This window comes from Ips typographus, linkage group LG1, assembly GCF_016097725.1.
Source record: "Ips typographus isolate SLU linkage group LG1, UJ_Ityp_2.0, whole genome shotgun sequence".
Lineage (NCBI taxonomy): Eukaryota > Metazoa > Arthropoda > Insecta > Coleoptera > Curculionidae > Ips > Ips typographus.
In genome coordinates, this window is record NC_138422.1 from 27,364,712 (window position 1) to 27,381,626 (window position 16,915).

Below are 16,915 nucleotides of genomic sequence, written 5' to 3' on the forward strand. Positions count from 1 at the left end.
TGACACATATACAACCAACATAACCTAAAACCTAAATAATAATTTTTGTATTGTAATTTAATTTGCTTTGTTTTTGTTATTTGTGATGAGTAATTTTGTTATCATGACCCTTTTTTCGTTAAAAATTTACTTTATATGCGTAAATTCATAAAAATCCATTTTTTTTCAATATACTTGTGATAATGCATAAAGGAGAACTGATAATTTCAGTGCCCACTTAAATGCATTAAATTAAGTAGTTCTGTGTTGCCTTATCATTTGGGGTTTAGCCTAGCCCTATCCATTTATTGTAAATGATAAACCATACAACCTTTAATCTGAGCATTACACAATACAAAACACTATGCAAGAGAGTATAAACTCAATTTACTCATCAGAACATGATGAGCGTGAAGAACTTATTAGACCTCGCAGATTCAGAGTAAGTATTTCACTGTAACTACAATTAAGTTTGAGGTTTACCCCTCAAGAACCCTATTTCACTTTGTGTTGTGTAAAATATGTTATATGTGATCATCAATGTTGAAATAAAGATTATTATTATTAGGAAAGTAGGCAAACTGACCCTTTTTTTGTTTTTTTTAGCAGTGTTTTTTATATTAAAGCCACAAATAAAGTTTTTGGTTTATTATTATCTAATAAAATAATGGGAGATTTTTTAAACTCTTTTAATTAAGTGGTACTAACTACTCTGCTATAGAAATTATAAATCAAAATCATATCAAATAGTCCATTTTGGTTCAGTTCTAGCAGTGAATCATATCAATTAAATACATAACATAAAAGAAATAACCATTTATTTTTTGGTTTATTTACATTAATTTTAAACTTTTTATTCATTAAGTTTGTAGGCAATTTTTCCTACAGTAACATAGTCTGCAGAAAAATCTTGGAATCTCAAGTTGAGTTAACACATTGTGTGAAACCTGAGTAGATACCTGAAATGCCCACAAAGCAGTGCCTTATAATTATGTGCTTTGACCTTCTGTTTACTTTGTTAACTTTATCCTATTAAGTTACTTATCACTGGATTCAGGGGGCAGGTCATTGCAAATGGTTTTTAGTTTGTATTAATTTAGCCTAAGGTAGGCAGGATTGTGATACAATTAATTCTTTATAGCATTTATAATGTTTTAGTAAAGTATGTTTGACTGTTTTAAGGTATGTATAAACCACACATGGTATTTGGTAACACACTGTGTTTATTGTGTTCTTAAAGCCTTCTAAACTTTTGACTTTTTTGGTACCTATCTGCATTAAATTCTCATTTTGTATCATCAATTTTTTCAGTTCAAAAAAGTCACAATTGCAACATTAACAAGTTAGAAACAAATTGTATTTTAATATTCAGTTTAGTTTTTAATTTAAAGAGAAGAGAGTTGAGCTTATACCGGAAAAAAATCTACAACACAACCTTGTTGATCTCTGTTAACTATAATCTGTAAACAGTTTTATGAATTTGTCTCTGGTACTTTATTGTTATGTCAATGTTGATTATGTTTTTTACCAAATTATGAATGTCTTATATAGAAGTTCAAATAAATAAAAAGCTTTATAATATAGGTGAACCTGTTGTTGTAATGCTTTGTGAGGTATTTCAAGTTAAAATTTTTTGAGATACTGTACTTTTTGTTTAAAATTTAATCCCTTCAATCAATTTTCAAGTAAAATATCTGAAGAATCAAAGCAGTCACATGACCTTAATCAATTGATACATTATAAATTTGTAATGCAAGCTTGACTCATTTAATAACAGGCAAAATTGCAATTAACTTTTAAGCCAGAAAGCAATTTGAATTTCAAAAAACTTCTAAAAATTCAATTTTGATTGAGAAAAACGTATCAATGTTTAAAGGATCCCAAAAGTGACCTTTTGTATATCAATTTCAGTTTAATCAATTAATCCTGAATAACTGGGTTAACTATAAAATTTCAGTTGAAGTTAAAAGGCTTTGCTTTCCATTTTGTAACAATGAAACATTACACCTTTTCCTATTCCAAATCTTTTTTCCAGAACGTACCTTCTGCAAGTACGGCTTTAGAATCGGACACCGATGACACGATCGGTATTGTTACTCGATGCAGCAATGACGAACTGCATTTATTGCAGTCGGTCAGAAGAAGAGTCGAAATTAGCAAGGAAAAAATCGATGTTGGCTCCCTCAACATTTTGTCTGCGAAATATGAGGTAAGCCACTTTCTATACTGTTTTAAAATGCTACCAGCAAATAAAAGTTTAGAGTTTGGACTATGACACTTGCGAAAATTACCTCATGTTGGAGGAGGAAAAGAAAAATGGATATAAATTTCTGGTTAGAAAAAATATAGCCCGATGGTTTGTATTTTTGCTCATCGGATTGTTCACTGCCTTAGTCGCTTGCATTATTGATATTTCCATAGAGGAATTAAGTCACATTAAGTACGCCAAATTGAGTTCATGTATCCTTTTACAAATTTCAATTTTTACATTTAGAAATGTGTGGAAAGCTTTCCTTAATGCATGTTACAGATGTAGACAGATATGTCACTCAAGGAGCACTGTATATACCATTCTTCTGTTGGATTTTATTCAATATTATCCCAGTTTTCATTGGTTCAGTACTTGTAGCTTACGTAGAACCAATTGCTGCAGGCAGTGGTATTCCTCAGGTAAAATGCTACCTAAATGGCGTTAAAGTACCTCGAGTGGTACGGATCAAAACCCTTTTTGTTAAGAGTATCGGTGTTATTTGTTCTGTTGTTGGCGGGTTAGCTGGAGGAAAAGTATGTTGCTTAAAGTGTTGGTTAAATATATCTTTAGAATGTGGTAAACGTTTTCTTTAGGAAGGACCAATGATTCACAGCGGGGCGGTTATAGCCGCAGGCATTTCTCAAGGCAAAAGCTCCTCCTTTGGTAAAGATTTTGGGGTTTTTAAGTATTTTCGCGAAGATCGCGAGAAAAGAGATTTTGTCTCTGGTGGAGCGGCTGCAGGAGTGGCTGCCGCTTTCGGGGCTCCTGTAGGTAAGATTTATTAATATAAATTTTGTTTCCAAAAAAAATGTCTAGTGATCTACTAAACTATTTCGTAGCGGTGTAGCCGGATTTTGTTCTCATTAGGCACTCCGCAATTCTTTACATTAGAACTTAAATTACCTATCATATTACTGAATATTTTTATGTTTTAATCTCGGTTTTAACTAATAGGTGGCGTTCTATTCTCGCTGGAAGAGGGTACCAGTTTCTGGAACCAAAGTCTAACCTGGAAAACTTTCTTCGCTTCTATAGTGTCCACGTTTACACTAAACGTGGTGCTTTCGGCATATCATGGGGTGCCGGGAAACTTATCATATCCCGGTTTGTTCAACTTGGGCGAGTTTGAATCTTTTACGTATCGGATTTTTGAGATACCGTTTTTTATCGTGATGGGCTGCATCGGTGGCTTATTGGGAGCTTTGTGGAACCATATAAATTATAAAATTACGGTCTTCCGGAAAAGGTGAGTAAAATTAGATTTTTAATGATAATATTTGTGTAAAAAGTAACATCTGCAAAACTGTTGTCGATGTTGACATTTTGAGGTGTTTTGTTTTGTATCTTTTTACTGAGACACCCTGTATGTGAGTTTTTAAATTTTATTTTTAGATATGTGAGACCAAAGTGGTTAAAAGTAATAGAAGCTTGTATAGTGGCGGCTGTAACTGCGACCCTAGGGTTTTTAATGATGTTTTTAATTGATGATTGCCGACCTGTAGGACAGGACCCCACTAAGTATCCAACACAGGTAATTTCAATTGTTGTTATCTAAACCCAGTAATGGGTATAGTCAGCAAGGTAGTGAAGGATTTGACGATTTTTTTATTTTAATTTTCAAGTAACTTGAAACATAAACAATTATAATTTGCAACTTTAAGCCGTATTCAAGTAACGTCACGATGACGTACTTTGAAAGTTGATGAACTTAAGACTTTGTTAAATTATGTCATTGTGACGTGACATTTGCTATAATAAAAACGATAATTAATAATAATAAGGAATATAACATTAGAGTCTCTACAACCAACAAGAACATTAAATTTCATGTTATTCGCTGTCATTAGCAATCTCCAGTTCAAATGTCTTGAGATTCTCCTTAATACGACTAGTTACCTTCAAAACAGTTTCCTGATGTTGACTAGTTATACTCATAGCGCTGGCCACTCCTTGATTCTTCCACATTTCAATTTTTTGTTGGTGCTTCACATTTTCATCATCGGGAAGGCTGGACGGTGCAGCTGGTTTGATTTTCGGAGGACCTTTTTCTAGTTCGGATCGTACGAAGCCTTTGAATTGTTTCTTATGAAAAAAAAAAACAGAAATTTTTGAAATGTTGATTAATAAAGGTGGATTTATGCACGACGTTAAAATAAAATTAAGCTAAACTAATTTAGCACCAAGAGAAGTTGAATACCTATTAATTTTAATACTTATCGCGCATGGCTGGAATAGGATTTGGACAAACGTTTTGCGATATTGCCAAAATTCTATTTAAAAAAGACAAATATCTTTGAATTGCTTGCAGCAATATCATCCATATATTGTAATATTTAAATAAGAACTAGAAAACGATCAGAGCTGTTGAGATTAAAATATACTTAAATATTTCTTGATTGAATTTTTTGTTAAAACATTATGGTCGCAGAAGCATTTAATTTTAACAATTTAAGTACGAAAAACACAGTTTGACAACCGATGAACAAATTGAATGTAACTACAAACCTTACCTTAATTTAGTATACTTCTAACTGGTTCTAACTTGAATTGATTGATTGATACTTGGGTGAAACACTCAAAAGTAGTAGCGCATACCAAATTACAGGCAAATTTGAGTTAGAAATGCGGCAAAGGGTTAACAAAGCTTCATAGCTAAATCCTACTGCGTTTACTACCAAATTTAAATATGATGTTTCTGAGTATCGGCTGTAACTGTCTAGAGCCTACTATTTAATACTCAACTGCAATAATATTATTATTCACCTTCAAATTGGCGACTTTCATTTCCTCGTATTGTACTTTTTCCAATTTAATCTTGATTTTCTTTGTGATTTCGTCGAGTTGATTTTCCGCCAAGCTGGTTTCCAACATGGCCGCGCAAAACTGCCGATTCGCTTCCGTCGCTTTTACTTCGGCTGGACCGATTTGCTTTAACATTTTCACAATTTTTGCTCGGCACTTGATGATATTTTCGCGTAGTCTTATCGTCTCTACGAAGATTTGTTCTTCTCGTTTCTCTTTTTCGTCGATTTCTTGCATTTTGTCCATAGTGTTTTTTTAATGCGCGGATATTGTTTAATGCAAAACGTCAAAATGTATGGCCATCTTGAAAATAATAAAAGTTGTAGATGGCGCTGAGTTTGACGTTTAGGCAGCCATTTTTGTGCAGTTCCATATACAGGTGTGGTAAATCCAAAACCGACCATAGGAAAACCGCGTAACGGACAGAGAAACGTACATAATTGCATACATGCGCGGGACTAAGACAGAAAACGAAAAAAATATCAAGTAGGCCATATTTTCAGCGCGCTGTTGCCAAACGGCAAGTTATTTTGTCGACGGTATTTGAGTGATACTTGGCGTTTGGCAACAGCGTGCTGAAAATATGGCCTACTTGATATTTTTTTCGTTTTCTGTCTTAGTCCCGCGCTTGCAATAATGTATGTTTCTCTGTCCGTTACGCGGTTTTCCTATGGTCGGTTTTGGATTTACCACACCTGTATATCGTCACACTATTTTATTGAGCTAAGGTAGCAAAGGAAGGAAATATATAATTTGTTGTAGTCAAATGACGTTTCACATAAAACCATTGAGCAATGTAGAGTGTTCTGCAGTGACCATCGTTTTCATATCTTACTGCTTTGTGCTCTTATTTGTTACAAATTTTCTTACAAAATTAACTAAAACTACTCAATAGCTAACGACTAAACTCTTGCTATTTATATTTTAAATTAACAAATTACATATACAGTGTGTCCCAAATTGCTTCTACATGTATTGGGATCTCGAAAACGCTAAGAGCTACAGAGTCGGTTAAATGGGGATGGTTTTAGAGAATGGGCCTATCCCACATATCATAAATTTTTGTTTTAATGACTGGAATCGAAAGAATAGGATCAAAAAACTAATTTTTCATATTCTTGAAGAAAAAATTATGGTCGTAAATGTTCCTACATTAGTTTGAATTTGTCTATTAACTTTAAAAGATTGTTTTGGCGCGCATGTGACGTACGTAATTCTGGGCGATTTTATTGGCTGTTGCACGCCATCTGTTTCACTTCTTGTCGCTGATTGGTTGATAGTGTAGTACGTCACCGGCGGCGGGCGTTTTAAACATGAGATTAATGTAGTTTTTATCGTCATTTTTTTTCTATTTAGACTTAATATTTTTGAAAACAAAAAAATACGGGTATAATATTTTCAATCCGTTTTGTAGTTATGAAATAAAAAAAAATTGTGGGACAGGCCCATTTTATGTGAAACTTTATTTCCGGTCTCCAAATTAAATTATTTTTTTCCGTTTTCTGGAAAATTGGGAACACGTCAGAGACTGCATTTTCAACACTCTTTAACAAAGCCAAAGAGAGTTTTGAAACTAAGACATTATTAAGGCACTTTTTTACGTAGAACACGATGACGTAATTAGAAAAAATCTATCGTCATTGGTTTCCGAGATATGGAGGACGCCATCTTGAAGACGGCCATAAGAATTTACAAAGTTATCATCCATATCTCGGAAACCAATGACGAAAGATTTTTCCTAATTACGTGATGGTGTTCTGCGTAAAAAAGTGCCTTAATAATGTCTTAGTTTCAAAACTCTCTTTGGCTTTGTTAAAATTCTCTAAAACTTTCCCCATTTAACCGACTCTGTAGCTCTTACGGTTACAGAGATCCCAATACATGTAGAACCAATTTGGGACATACTGTATACTTTGCTGCTTACTACTTATTAAGAATTACTGAATTATTTCAGCTGTATTGCACAGATGGACAATACAATGTATTGGCATCGATATGGTTTCAAACACCGGAAGCTTCAGTACGATCGCTATTTCACGATCCGCCAAACACTCACAACGCGTTTTCATTGGCCGCATTTGTCGTCATTTACTTTTTATTGGCCGTTTGGACTTTTGGCCTTGCATCATCTAATGGCTTGTTTATACCGACCCTTTTGACCGGAGCTGCGTGGGGACGCTTGTTTTCTATTGGATTGTATTATATTTTTCCGGATGCTGTAAGTTAATTTAAGAATGTAACAGTGAAAAGTCACTGAGCAGTCTTTAATGTGATTTTTCTTATCTCTAGGATATCGTCCATCCGGGTAAGTACGCTCTAATAGGAGCGGCAGCTCAACTAGGCGGAGTAGTTCGAATGACCATAAGTTTAACTGTGATTTTAATGGAATGTACCGGAAATATCACTTTCGCGCTTCCGCTTATTATTACAGTCATTGCGGCTAAATGGACTGGAGATTACTTCAATGAGGTAAGGGAACGTCTTAGTGTTTATTAAAAACTAATAATAACTACACGGTGACTCGTACAGAATGGAAGAAGTTGAATAGTTTTACCGCTCTGTCAAAAATTCCTGTTTTTTTATCTCAGTGATGTTTAGGGAATATATGACACTCTAATTCAACTAGAGGGTGTTCCATTGTTAGCATGGGAGCCGCCACCGGTTGTGAATAACATTTACGCCAGCGAAGTGATGTCACACCCTGTAGTAACTTTGAAATCGGTGGAGAACGTCGGTCATATTGTCGAACTACTAAAACTCACCACTTACAATGGATTTCCAGTTGTAGATCCGCCTTTATCAGATCAGGTTAGTTTAAGAAGATTATTTCCTTCCTATCAATTTTGACCAATCGCTATCCAGAAATAGTATAACAAATGTAAATTTTAAGTGGAAAAATCACTTGTCAACAACTGTCAACTTAGCTGTCAGCAGTTTTTCCGGAAAAAAATTCGAAAAAATTTCACACTCCTCACAGCAACATAAAGAATAGTGTTACCCTTTCTAGCTTGAAAGTTATTGTTCTTATTAATTATTGTTCTTATTGTTTTAATTAAAATAAAATGTTTATTTAACTCAGGAAATAATCTTACCAAATATCCCTCGTGCGTCTAATTTTTCCTGTGGAAAAATTGGAATACTCGTTTCTAAGTAATTTGTTTTGACAAATAGCATCGTCTTCGACTCGGATGATTTTTAAAACCACTCTCGCTCATGCTATTTGTTAAAACAAATTACTTAGAAACTCGTTTTTCCGAATTTTTCCAGAAAAATTAAATGCACTAGGGATATTACCCCCGATTATTTCCCTCATTGTACTAGCAGCCAATAAAATTCAATGAACCTTTCTAGTTCGACCAATGAGAGCCGTTATATACTGAATAAATCCCTGGTTGCTAAAATTTTACACTGAATAAACACCTCCTACCTTTTTCGAATACGTTTTTTTGAAGAACATTTGATATTAAACGAAACGGGATTTAGACACATATCAAATTTAAGCTATTTTCTTCAATATTAACAATTAATAAATCACTATAACGTAGTTTCCATTAAAAAATTACATAAATTAAAATATTATGACGTCTGATTGTCAATCTGAAATGTAAACAAAAATATACATGGCTGAACGAAAATCTGTCGTCTGCTGGGGTGAGTTCAATATTATCATTAATTTCATCACGTTTAGTTTAGTATTTTTTTTAACTAAGGTGTTTTCTTGTTAATAAACTAAAATGTGAGTTTTCAGGAAATAATCTTGACATATACCCCTCGGCGTTCACGTTTTATCACGTAAAATGTGCATTGGTAGGTTTTTTGCAAAATTTTTCTTTTAGGCAAATGGTTTCGACTAAATAATTCTTTGGAAAAAATCCTTCGACCTGCGGTCTCAGGATTTTATCGTCGAATTATTTAGTCTCAATCATTTTCCAACCAAATTTTGCAAAAAATCACCTATGCACAGTTTACCCGATAAAACTTGAACGTCTCGGGATATAACCTATGATAAAATAATAATTATTTTAACGTTTTTTGTTAGAGCGAGGTAACCACTTATGGAAGAATCCGAGGACTGATATTGCGTTCTCAATTAATTGTGATATTACAACAAAAGTTGTTTAATGAGACTAGTGAGTTTTGGGATGAAGAAAGGGCGGAGATTTTTAGGAATGAGTATCCAAGGTTTCCTACCATAGAGGTATTAAATACGCTGATTTTTTAAAACTATCTTACCTAGTAAAGTTTCAGGAACTTAATATAACGGAAGATGAGAAAACTTACTCCATAGACTTGAGACCGTTTATGAATCCCTCACCTTATACAGTTCTCCACGTAAGTTTTCTTTTTTTTTTCTATAGGGTGTCTCAACATGAATCCAGTAAAAACCACCCAAATTACTTTCAAAACATACAACATTTGATGATAAAAATTTATTTTTCGGCACACCTGGTACCAATCAATTTGGATTAATTCCATTGTAACTACATAAATAAGTATTTCCGTTATTTTCAGTCTACCTCATTGCCACGAATGTTTCGACTGTTTAGAGGTTTGGGTTTGAGGCATTTGCCTATAATAAATGATACAAACGAGGTAAGTATTACTTTTACTACCCGTATTAACCATAAACGTGTGGTTATACGTTATTGTAGGTAATTGGTATGGTGACTAGAAAAGATCTGGCACGGTACCGAATGTGGAAACATTTAGGACGAATGGGGGTTGAGGAGTTGCTGGTTTCAAAGGATTTCTAAACTGAAATATTATTTTAATCGTTTCACTCTCATTAATCCTATACCAGTATTTTATGACCAAACACATTGTGATTGTTCAATTTTATTAAATGATGATTTTTTAGTTAGTTAGATATAGTGTAGATTTATATAATATTGTTGATTAGTATACCTAATGTATAGCGTTGTAAAAATTGATTATTGTAAGAATTAAAGTTTTATTTTTATTACACTTTGAACCTACATCAATAATTATTACTTAATAGTCCCATAGATATGAGAGCTTTTGTGTTTGTTTTTTGTAAATTTTTTGAGTGGTTTTGTTTACCTCGTTTTTACCATCCCGACCTTGTTTATAAACGGGCCACAGAAATCTAAGAATACATTCTTTGTACCTGTGTAGTGGATTTTCAAAAATTTTTGTTATTCAAATTTGTCGTTTTGTTTCTAAATTCTTTTGGAAATAACTAGAAAATGGTGACAGGTATGAAAAAAATGTCAGGGACTGAAAAAGTTTCTAAATTATACATGTTTAGTTGCTGAATATGGCTCACTACAAAAAAGATCCGTTTGCTACTAAAATAACTAACTTTTACAATAACCATCTACTGAAAAGGTACAATATGGCAACAAGTAAAGTTTGTACTAATAACAAATGGGTTTGAACGTTAAAGCACAAACGCGTCGACGTTTTGTTTTTGGATTTGAGCAAGGCCTTTGACTGTGTCGATTATGGTATCTTATTCCTCAAACTTAAATATTACAATTTTGACACCAGGAGTGTGAATTTGATTAGCTCATACCAGGCAGGCATCAAGTGGTGAGGGGTCTTCGGCGGTGACTGAGATTAACATAGGTGTCCCCCAAGGGTCAATTCTTGGCCCTGTATTGTTTTTAATACCTATATATTGTCACGTTTAAATTGTAAAGCCCTTTTGGCCCAACAAGTTAAACGAGACGTGCGTTTATTACTTTAATAAACGCCTTTACCGAGATCTTGTTTCAGAGGTAGAATCAAACCATTTGGTAGAAAAATATAATTTAATAACTAAATGACAGTTAAAACTAATTGACAAAATGGTTGGTTTATTAACTTAGTGAATCGGAACAAAACCTTCAACATAATTCCCAAAAGTAGCACTTTAAACAATACCTTTTACATGCACAAAATATTACAATAACAAATACATACTTACATTTGTTAAACAATTATGAGGGCAGCTTCCTGGAGGGTTTGGCACTCGCGATTTATTATAGTTTAAGATATGGTTTACTATTTAATTAATTTATGAAACCGGTGCGGGTTGCAGAATTCAGGACGACTACATTCTGTGATGTGAGCGGAGTCTTCTAGCTAGGTACTGCGTTTTCCGACGTGGTGCACAGCAAAACTGGACTGACTGGAATGAACTGAACCCCTCTCTAGGGTACAACTTCCTTTTTATAGCATTCCAGACACTGGTTCCACCAATCAAAACTCCCAGACCTGGGTTCCTCTAGCCGACAACTCGTGACGACCTTTCGACCCTCGGTACTTGGAAATATTCCACATACTTCGCAACTCAGCAATTGCATCATAAGTGCAGTTGCACTCTGACCACATTCCACAATTTTAATGTTTCCGCTCAAGTAATATAAATTCCACATTTTTTTATGTTTCCGTTCAAGTGAAATATGACCACACGGTTAAATACACCCTCTTTGCCGATGACACCACCGTTTCTCTTTCTGCTGATGCGTTGGATGAAGGGTTGAGGGCTGCCAGGTTGGCACAGGAGAGGACTGGTTCTGCTCTAACTATTGATTGATTGACTTACAAAGTTTGCAGTTTTTGTATGTGCACCCTTAAATCCAAACGTCATTCACTTATTTTGACGTGTAATGTCTACATGAAGTAATTATCGTCGGTTTTAAAACTATTCGGTTGCACAAAATTAATCGTTCACCATGTCCGTGTGTGAGCACATGTTAGAACCGTTCGAATCCCCATCAGGACAAACGCCAGAAGAAAAACTAGTTAGCATACAAAACGAGCTACTATGGGGTCTCACTTATCGCAACTACAAAGACAAGGAAAAGGAAAAACCGTTGTTGCCTGTCCATTCGCCCATTCACATTCCTTTTGAGCTTTGTAGAGCACGGATGAGACTCAAACAGAAACGAACTACGGTTAAAGCTGAACCTGAACAAACTAATGGGAATGGAGAAGGTGATTTTAGTTCCTGTATTAATTAACAAACACAACTAGACATTTCTTGACCGGGTAGGGCCACAAAAACAAAGTCCCACAACGGAGAGGAAGGCAAACAAGAAAAAGAAGAGGAAGCTTCCTGTTGAAAAACCCACGCTACTAGACAGAAATGTGTGGTCCCAGGACAAGTACATGGACTATTTGTCTATACCAAATCCGAAATTTGAAGAACCAAAACCGAAAAAGTATAAAAAAAGATGCGAGTTGGAACCTTGCCCTCCCAGATTTGTACAACTAGCTGTCCCAAATAAGCGACGGGTACTTTTATGATCATTTCTGTTACTTGGTCTGTTTAGTGTAACTGCTACAGGTATTCACGAATTGGAAAGAATATGCCAATTCCTTACCAGCTGAAATGCTAATGCGATTTGAGGAGATTTTACACACTGATCAAAATCTCGAGCCCAGAGAAGCGCGTTATTACTACAAGAAGCTAGACAAGTGAGAGTACAATAGTAACAATCGTGAAAGAAACAGCATTTAAAAAGATTTCAGACAAAAACATAAGAAGTTAAAGAAAAGGCGTATGTTGGAGAAAAAGAAGAAACTGGAGAAGGAAAAGGATACAGACAAGATGCAAACCCATATTGACACAATAGCTTACTACATAGTCAAATACATTCAAGATGAACCTTTGTTCGCGCTTAACTACAAGCAAATGCTACTATCTGATGGTACCAATTATTTTTAAGTAACTGAAAAAAACTGAAGAAGCTGTTTATTAGGTATTTTGGATCGGCTGGAAGCAACAGGAACCATGAAGAAACCAAGTAGAAAGACAAAAAATCACTACAAAAAAACGATTATTGAAGTATCAGACAAATTAGCTATTTGGATTGATACCTTAACCAAATTTGTGGACGTTCAGGTTTATATAGTTCTATTATTGGGACACTATTCCATATAGACAATAAACTAAATACTCTATAGGCTATTGAATCGGACGCTGACATACCTCCAGTCTCCATTGCCTCTCTAATTGGTGAAGGTGAGGGGGAATCAGAAGGCGAATCAGAATACGACTCTTCAACTGAAGAAGAATTAAGGGACTCACAACTCTTCGAACCTATAGAATGGGGGGAAGAAGGTGGTGAAGAAGGAATTCTCGAAAGTAGCGGAAGCGCTGCCGAAGCATTTATAACTGATCTTCTACGGCCTGGAGAAGGCGAAGGTACTACAACTTGCGGTTTTTAATCCTATTAATGGAATTTTTTTATTTATTTTACAGATGCTACAGATCTGGATAACATGTTGACCGATCTAGACGGGGACGCTTTAGATAAACTAATTCAAATCCTCAGCAATTGTTCAGATGATTTCCTCGACAGTCTCATCGATGAGAACCAAATGCCTGATGTGCGGTATAGAGATGTTTTGGATCGTCTTAAAGGTAACACGACAAAACAAGTTCCGGTTTTTTTTAACAGAATTTTATATAGAATTGAAAGAGAATTTAAGTGGTGCTGGCGGTAAACCATTTTTGGAGCAAATAATGATAGACTGGGCGACCCGAAATGATCCAGATCAAGTGGATGATACAATCCTTCAGAAGATACACGAAGTAGCAGGATTGTTAGGTGAATTGGTGGCAACCAAACGACCAGTCCCTAGTGAGAAAGGTATGTTTTGATCAATGTATTAAATAAAATTATGTTCCTATAGCTGAAGTATTTCAAACAATACACTTTCTTTTTATCTCTAACTCTTTTTATTTAAACAAATATAACATAATGAGCTAGAGAGGCGAGTTTTGGCTCATTTTGTATCCTTTTTCTAATAGCAATTTAGCCATTTTGTTTCATAAGGGTTCCAATGCACAGCAAAGCGCAAATCTATATCAAAGCACCTTAAATTAGGGTAAATTAAGCGCAAAAAAACACATTCCATTTTTTTTTTAATTAAGAGAAAGAGCGTAATAAAACAGCATTATTCAAATTAGGTGATGAATTAGAACATGAAGAGGAAGAAGGCATCGGTGAAACGGACGCAGAGGCGAGTGAAGCAGAAAAACCAGAAGATGCGTCCGAAGCGGGTGAAGAGGGAACAGAAGGCGGCGAAGCAGATATCGGTGGTGTCCAAATGGGCGAAGCAGAAGGTGAAGTAGCTGAAGAAGGCGAAGGTGAAGAAGGCGTTGCTGAAGAATCTAAAGCAGTTGAGGAGGGAGAAGTCACCGATGCTAGCCAAAAAGAAGACGAAGACGAAGGTCTCGGTTAACTGTTTACTTTTTAAAACAAGAAATAATTTTGGATTTTGTATTAGCAGTCCAGGATGCAGTTAAAGCGGACACTGAAGCTGAAGAATTTGTATCAGGAGGAATGGATGAAGAGGAGGCAGAGAGTGCGGAAGGTAATAATTTGGTATATGTAAGAGGATCGAGTTTCTAAAAACTGTTTTAGAAGAAATCTACGAACCTGGATTGTCAGAAGCTGAAGGTGATATCAGTACGTATGAAGCGATATCTTCGGCCGTTATGGACGAAGAAGGTTTCGGTAAGATATTATGGGTTTGTTTATTTTTGAAAGCTATGTTAATAATAAAATTCCAAAAGCATATGGAGAAGAACTGCCTGAGGAATTGTTGGAAGAAGTACCGGAAGGTGAAGAAGCTGTAACTGTTCCTGGAGTTCCCGCTAAGGAGATTCCACCGGGTGCTTGGTATTTATGTCTTGTTGTTTTTTATAATTTTTGAAGATTGGTAAATATTACTACAATTCAATCAAAATTAGGTTGGATCATAGAGATAATGTTGAGGCAACAAATTGTTCATTTATTTAGATTAGATATTGTCCAAGAGATTAGAATTCCTCTAGCTTTTTATTTCTCGAAATTTCGAACCATATTTAAACAATTTTAAAAATGTTTTTAAATTATAGGGAAGCAGGAAAAGTGATTAAAGGCCATAAACCGTTGAAAGTATTCGAACATTCACCGGATACCGTGTGCTGCCTGTCTTTGAAAACTTGGGCAGTGTGGCTACTAGAAATCACTCACAACGCTCACAATTGGACTCAATGGGCAAGTCGAAACTTTTTTCACCCCTCTAAATTTAATCTTATCTAATTTACTATAAACAGATGAGTTGTGTAATTCAAAGAATTAAAGAGTACGCATCGGTGGTGCGTGGTGACGTAAAAGACGCCAACGGTCAAGTAAAAGTGCTGCGCAAAGCAGAATGGCGTAAATTCATCGAAGAAGCTGAAACGTCGGTGATTGGATGGCGACAGTATAGCGCTCATGTTAAAGGTTTTGTCAGTATTTCTTGTTGGCAGCTTTGATTTCAATGAAAATGGTTTCAAAGATTTGTCTCGAAGCATCGTAGAAAACTTCCACGGTAAACGTGTAAACTGCTGCCCGAAATGTCTGCAAGACCACCTGATCACTGACGTGGTGGTCGCTCATGCTACCCTTGAAGCCCTAACGGAAGCGATTAGTTGCGCCGCATACTGGCAACGTTGCCTAGATGACTTGGTTGAGAAAACTTGTGGTCTAACTCAAGCTCAAAAAGGTTTTATATATATATTTTTTTAAATTGTTGTAATGACAAGAAATCTAGACAAGGAATCGGCTTCTGCGTCCAGTGAGTCACAATCTGATGATGAGGAAGTTGATTTGGAAGACATTGATGGGGAGTCAGAAGAAAGTGGAGAGTCGATTTATGAAATCGAAGATCTGGCGGAAAATCAAGATCCCGAGCCAACAGCTAAAGATTCATAAAGGCACTGACGGATTTATTACATTTTTTGTTCGACTTGTTTGTTTAATTATCCTTTTGCAAGAATTCCATCTAGTTTTTACACCTTATAGCGTCTCTAATAATTGTTTACATGGCAACGTTGTTTTTTTCTGACTACGGTGCGCCTTATTCCTCCTACCCTTGGTTGCAACCAATATTAAAACGTCCCGAAAAGTGATCAACATTAGTCATAACTTTCTATAACAGCTACCAACAACAGTAAGAGCTATATATTTTATTTATCATAGAATAGATCTACGAAAATCCAGTAAAAAATATGTATATATGGTACATTAGGTATTCTTCTAAATAGAGGCTTTTCGGTGGACCTAAATTATTGATTGACCTTTCAGATAGTTCGGTGCTTCAAAAAAAAAAGCAGTACTCTTTTTAGTCCATTCTTCATAATTTATTTAGAGCCACAACACAACTGAGAACTAATTAGGTTTGTGATATTTTCTAGTCAAACTAAAAATACCACTGTAATCTTATTACTGCTGACAGACTTCAGTATTTTGCAATAATTCGATAACCCTCGTAAACATCTTGGATTTCAAAGCCATTTCCTCTGGAGCATCGTTTTCTCCATTTAATCATATAACTATTAGTATTTTTAAATATACCAAAGGTGATTCATTTTAAAACGTCCATTATGGTTTTGTCAGAAAATCGACATTTTTAAAAATTATGTCATTATCTTCTTGAGAGTACTATGGGAAAGTTAACACAATCACAAGACTGTCTTCATCGTAAGTGGAACATATTGTATATTATAAAAATGGTGAGGTTTTGTTTTTTGTTTATCAATTCCAAGCCTCTGACCGGTTTCGCCGTACTACGGCTCATTAGAGAGGCTACAAGGGCTTGATAACCAAAGAACAAAACCTTCATTCCAGTATAGTCAACTGGATGCCAGAAATGACAACTATACTGTATATTATGTTAGTCAACATATAGAATTAAAAGTTAAGCTGTCAAGTATAAACGTAGAAAGAAAACTTACCTTTAGATGTTCATTTCTTTACCTGGAAATCAGAGAATCCTAAGCAACACATCTGCTTCTAACCATTATCCCTCCATCTATTAAATTAACCAAGTTTGGTAGGCTACAAGAACAGGAGTACCTGGATTAAATTGGGAATGGATTAACTATGGAAAATAAAGTTA

At 35.1% G+C, this 16,915-nt stretch overlaps 3 protein-coding genes across 6 annotated transcripts; 2 read left to right on the plus strand and 1 right to left on the minus strand.

The window, feature by feature from the left end:
- The first annotated feature begins 68 nt into the window (after window positions 1–68).
- Window positions 69–10,010, plus strand: ClC-b (chloride channel protein 7). Of its 2 annotated transcripts, none has more exons than XM_081995370.1 (14): window positions 69–421; window positions 2,015–2,188; window positions 2,241–2,439; window positions 2,510–2,763; window positions 2,824–3,001; window positions 3,185–3,476; window positions 3,623–3,761; window positions 6,987–7,250; window positions 7,322–7,501; window positions 7,631–7,840; window positions 9,072–9,230; window positions 9,281–9,364; window positions 9,545–9,625; window positions 9,685–10,010. In XM_081995370.1, the coding sequence occupies exons 1-14, from the start codon at window positions 344–346 to the stop codon at window positions 9,784–9,786; spliced, it is 2,394 nt and encodes a 797-aa protein (XP_081851496.1). In that variant the 5' UTR covers window positions 69–343; the 3' UTR covers window positions 9,787–10,010. The 2 variants fall into 2 exon arrangements, with proteins under 2 accessions (XP_081851496.1, XP_081851497.1); XM_081995371.1 differs by lacking the exon at window positions 69–421 and adding an exon at window positions 1,038–1,161.
- LOC145740060 (uncharacterized) lies at window positions 3,816–16,874 on the minus strand. Of its 2 annotated transcripts, none has more exons than XM_081995396.1 (2): window positions 16,774–16,874; window positions 3,816–4,312 (listed from the first exon to the last, which is right to left on the minus strand). In XM_081995396.1, exons 1-2 carry the CDS (start codon window positions 16,801–16,803, stop codon window positions 4,061–4,063), a joined length of 282 nt encoding a protein of 93 aa, XP_081851522.1. In that variant the 5' UTR covers window positions 16,804–16,874; the 3' UTR covers window positions 3,816–4,060. The 2 variants fall into 2 exon arrangements, with proteins under 2 accessions (XP_081851522.1, XP_081851521.1); XM_081995395.1 differs by lacking the exon at window positions 16,774–16,874 and adding an exon at window positions 4,994–5,541.
- On the plus strand, window positions 11,492–15,846 carry LOC145740044 (uncharacterized). Of its 2 annotated transcripts, none has more exons than XM_081995368.1 (16): window positions 11,492–11,974; window positions 12,033–12,274; window positions 12,327–12,457; window positions 12,512–12,690; window positions 12,742–12,884; window positions 12,947–13,187; window positions 13,245–13,406; window positions 13,456–13,635; window positions 13,956–14,219; window positions 14,276–14,362; window positions 14,413–14,505; window positions 14,565–14,670; window positions 14,889–15,030; window positions 15,090–15,258; window positions 15,314–15,520; window positions 15,569–15,846. In XM_081995368.1, the coding sequence occupies exons 1-16, from the start codon at window positions 11,713–11,715 to the stop codon at window positions 15,727–15,729; spliced, it is 2,769 nt and encodes a 922-aa protein (XP_081851494.1). In that variant the 5' UTR covers window positions 11,492–11,712; the 3' UTR covers window positions 15,730–15,846. The 2 variants fall into 2 exon arrangements, with proteins under 2 accessions (XP_081851494.1, XP_081851495.1); XM_081995369.1 differs by having other exon boundaries at window positions 11,496–11,974; window positions 14,279–14,362.
- Window positions 16,875–16,915: the final 41 nt, after the last annotated feature.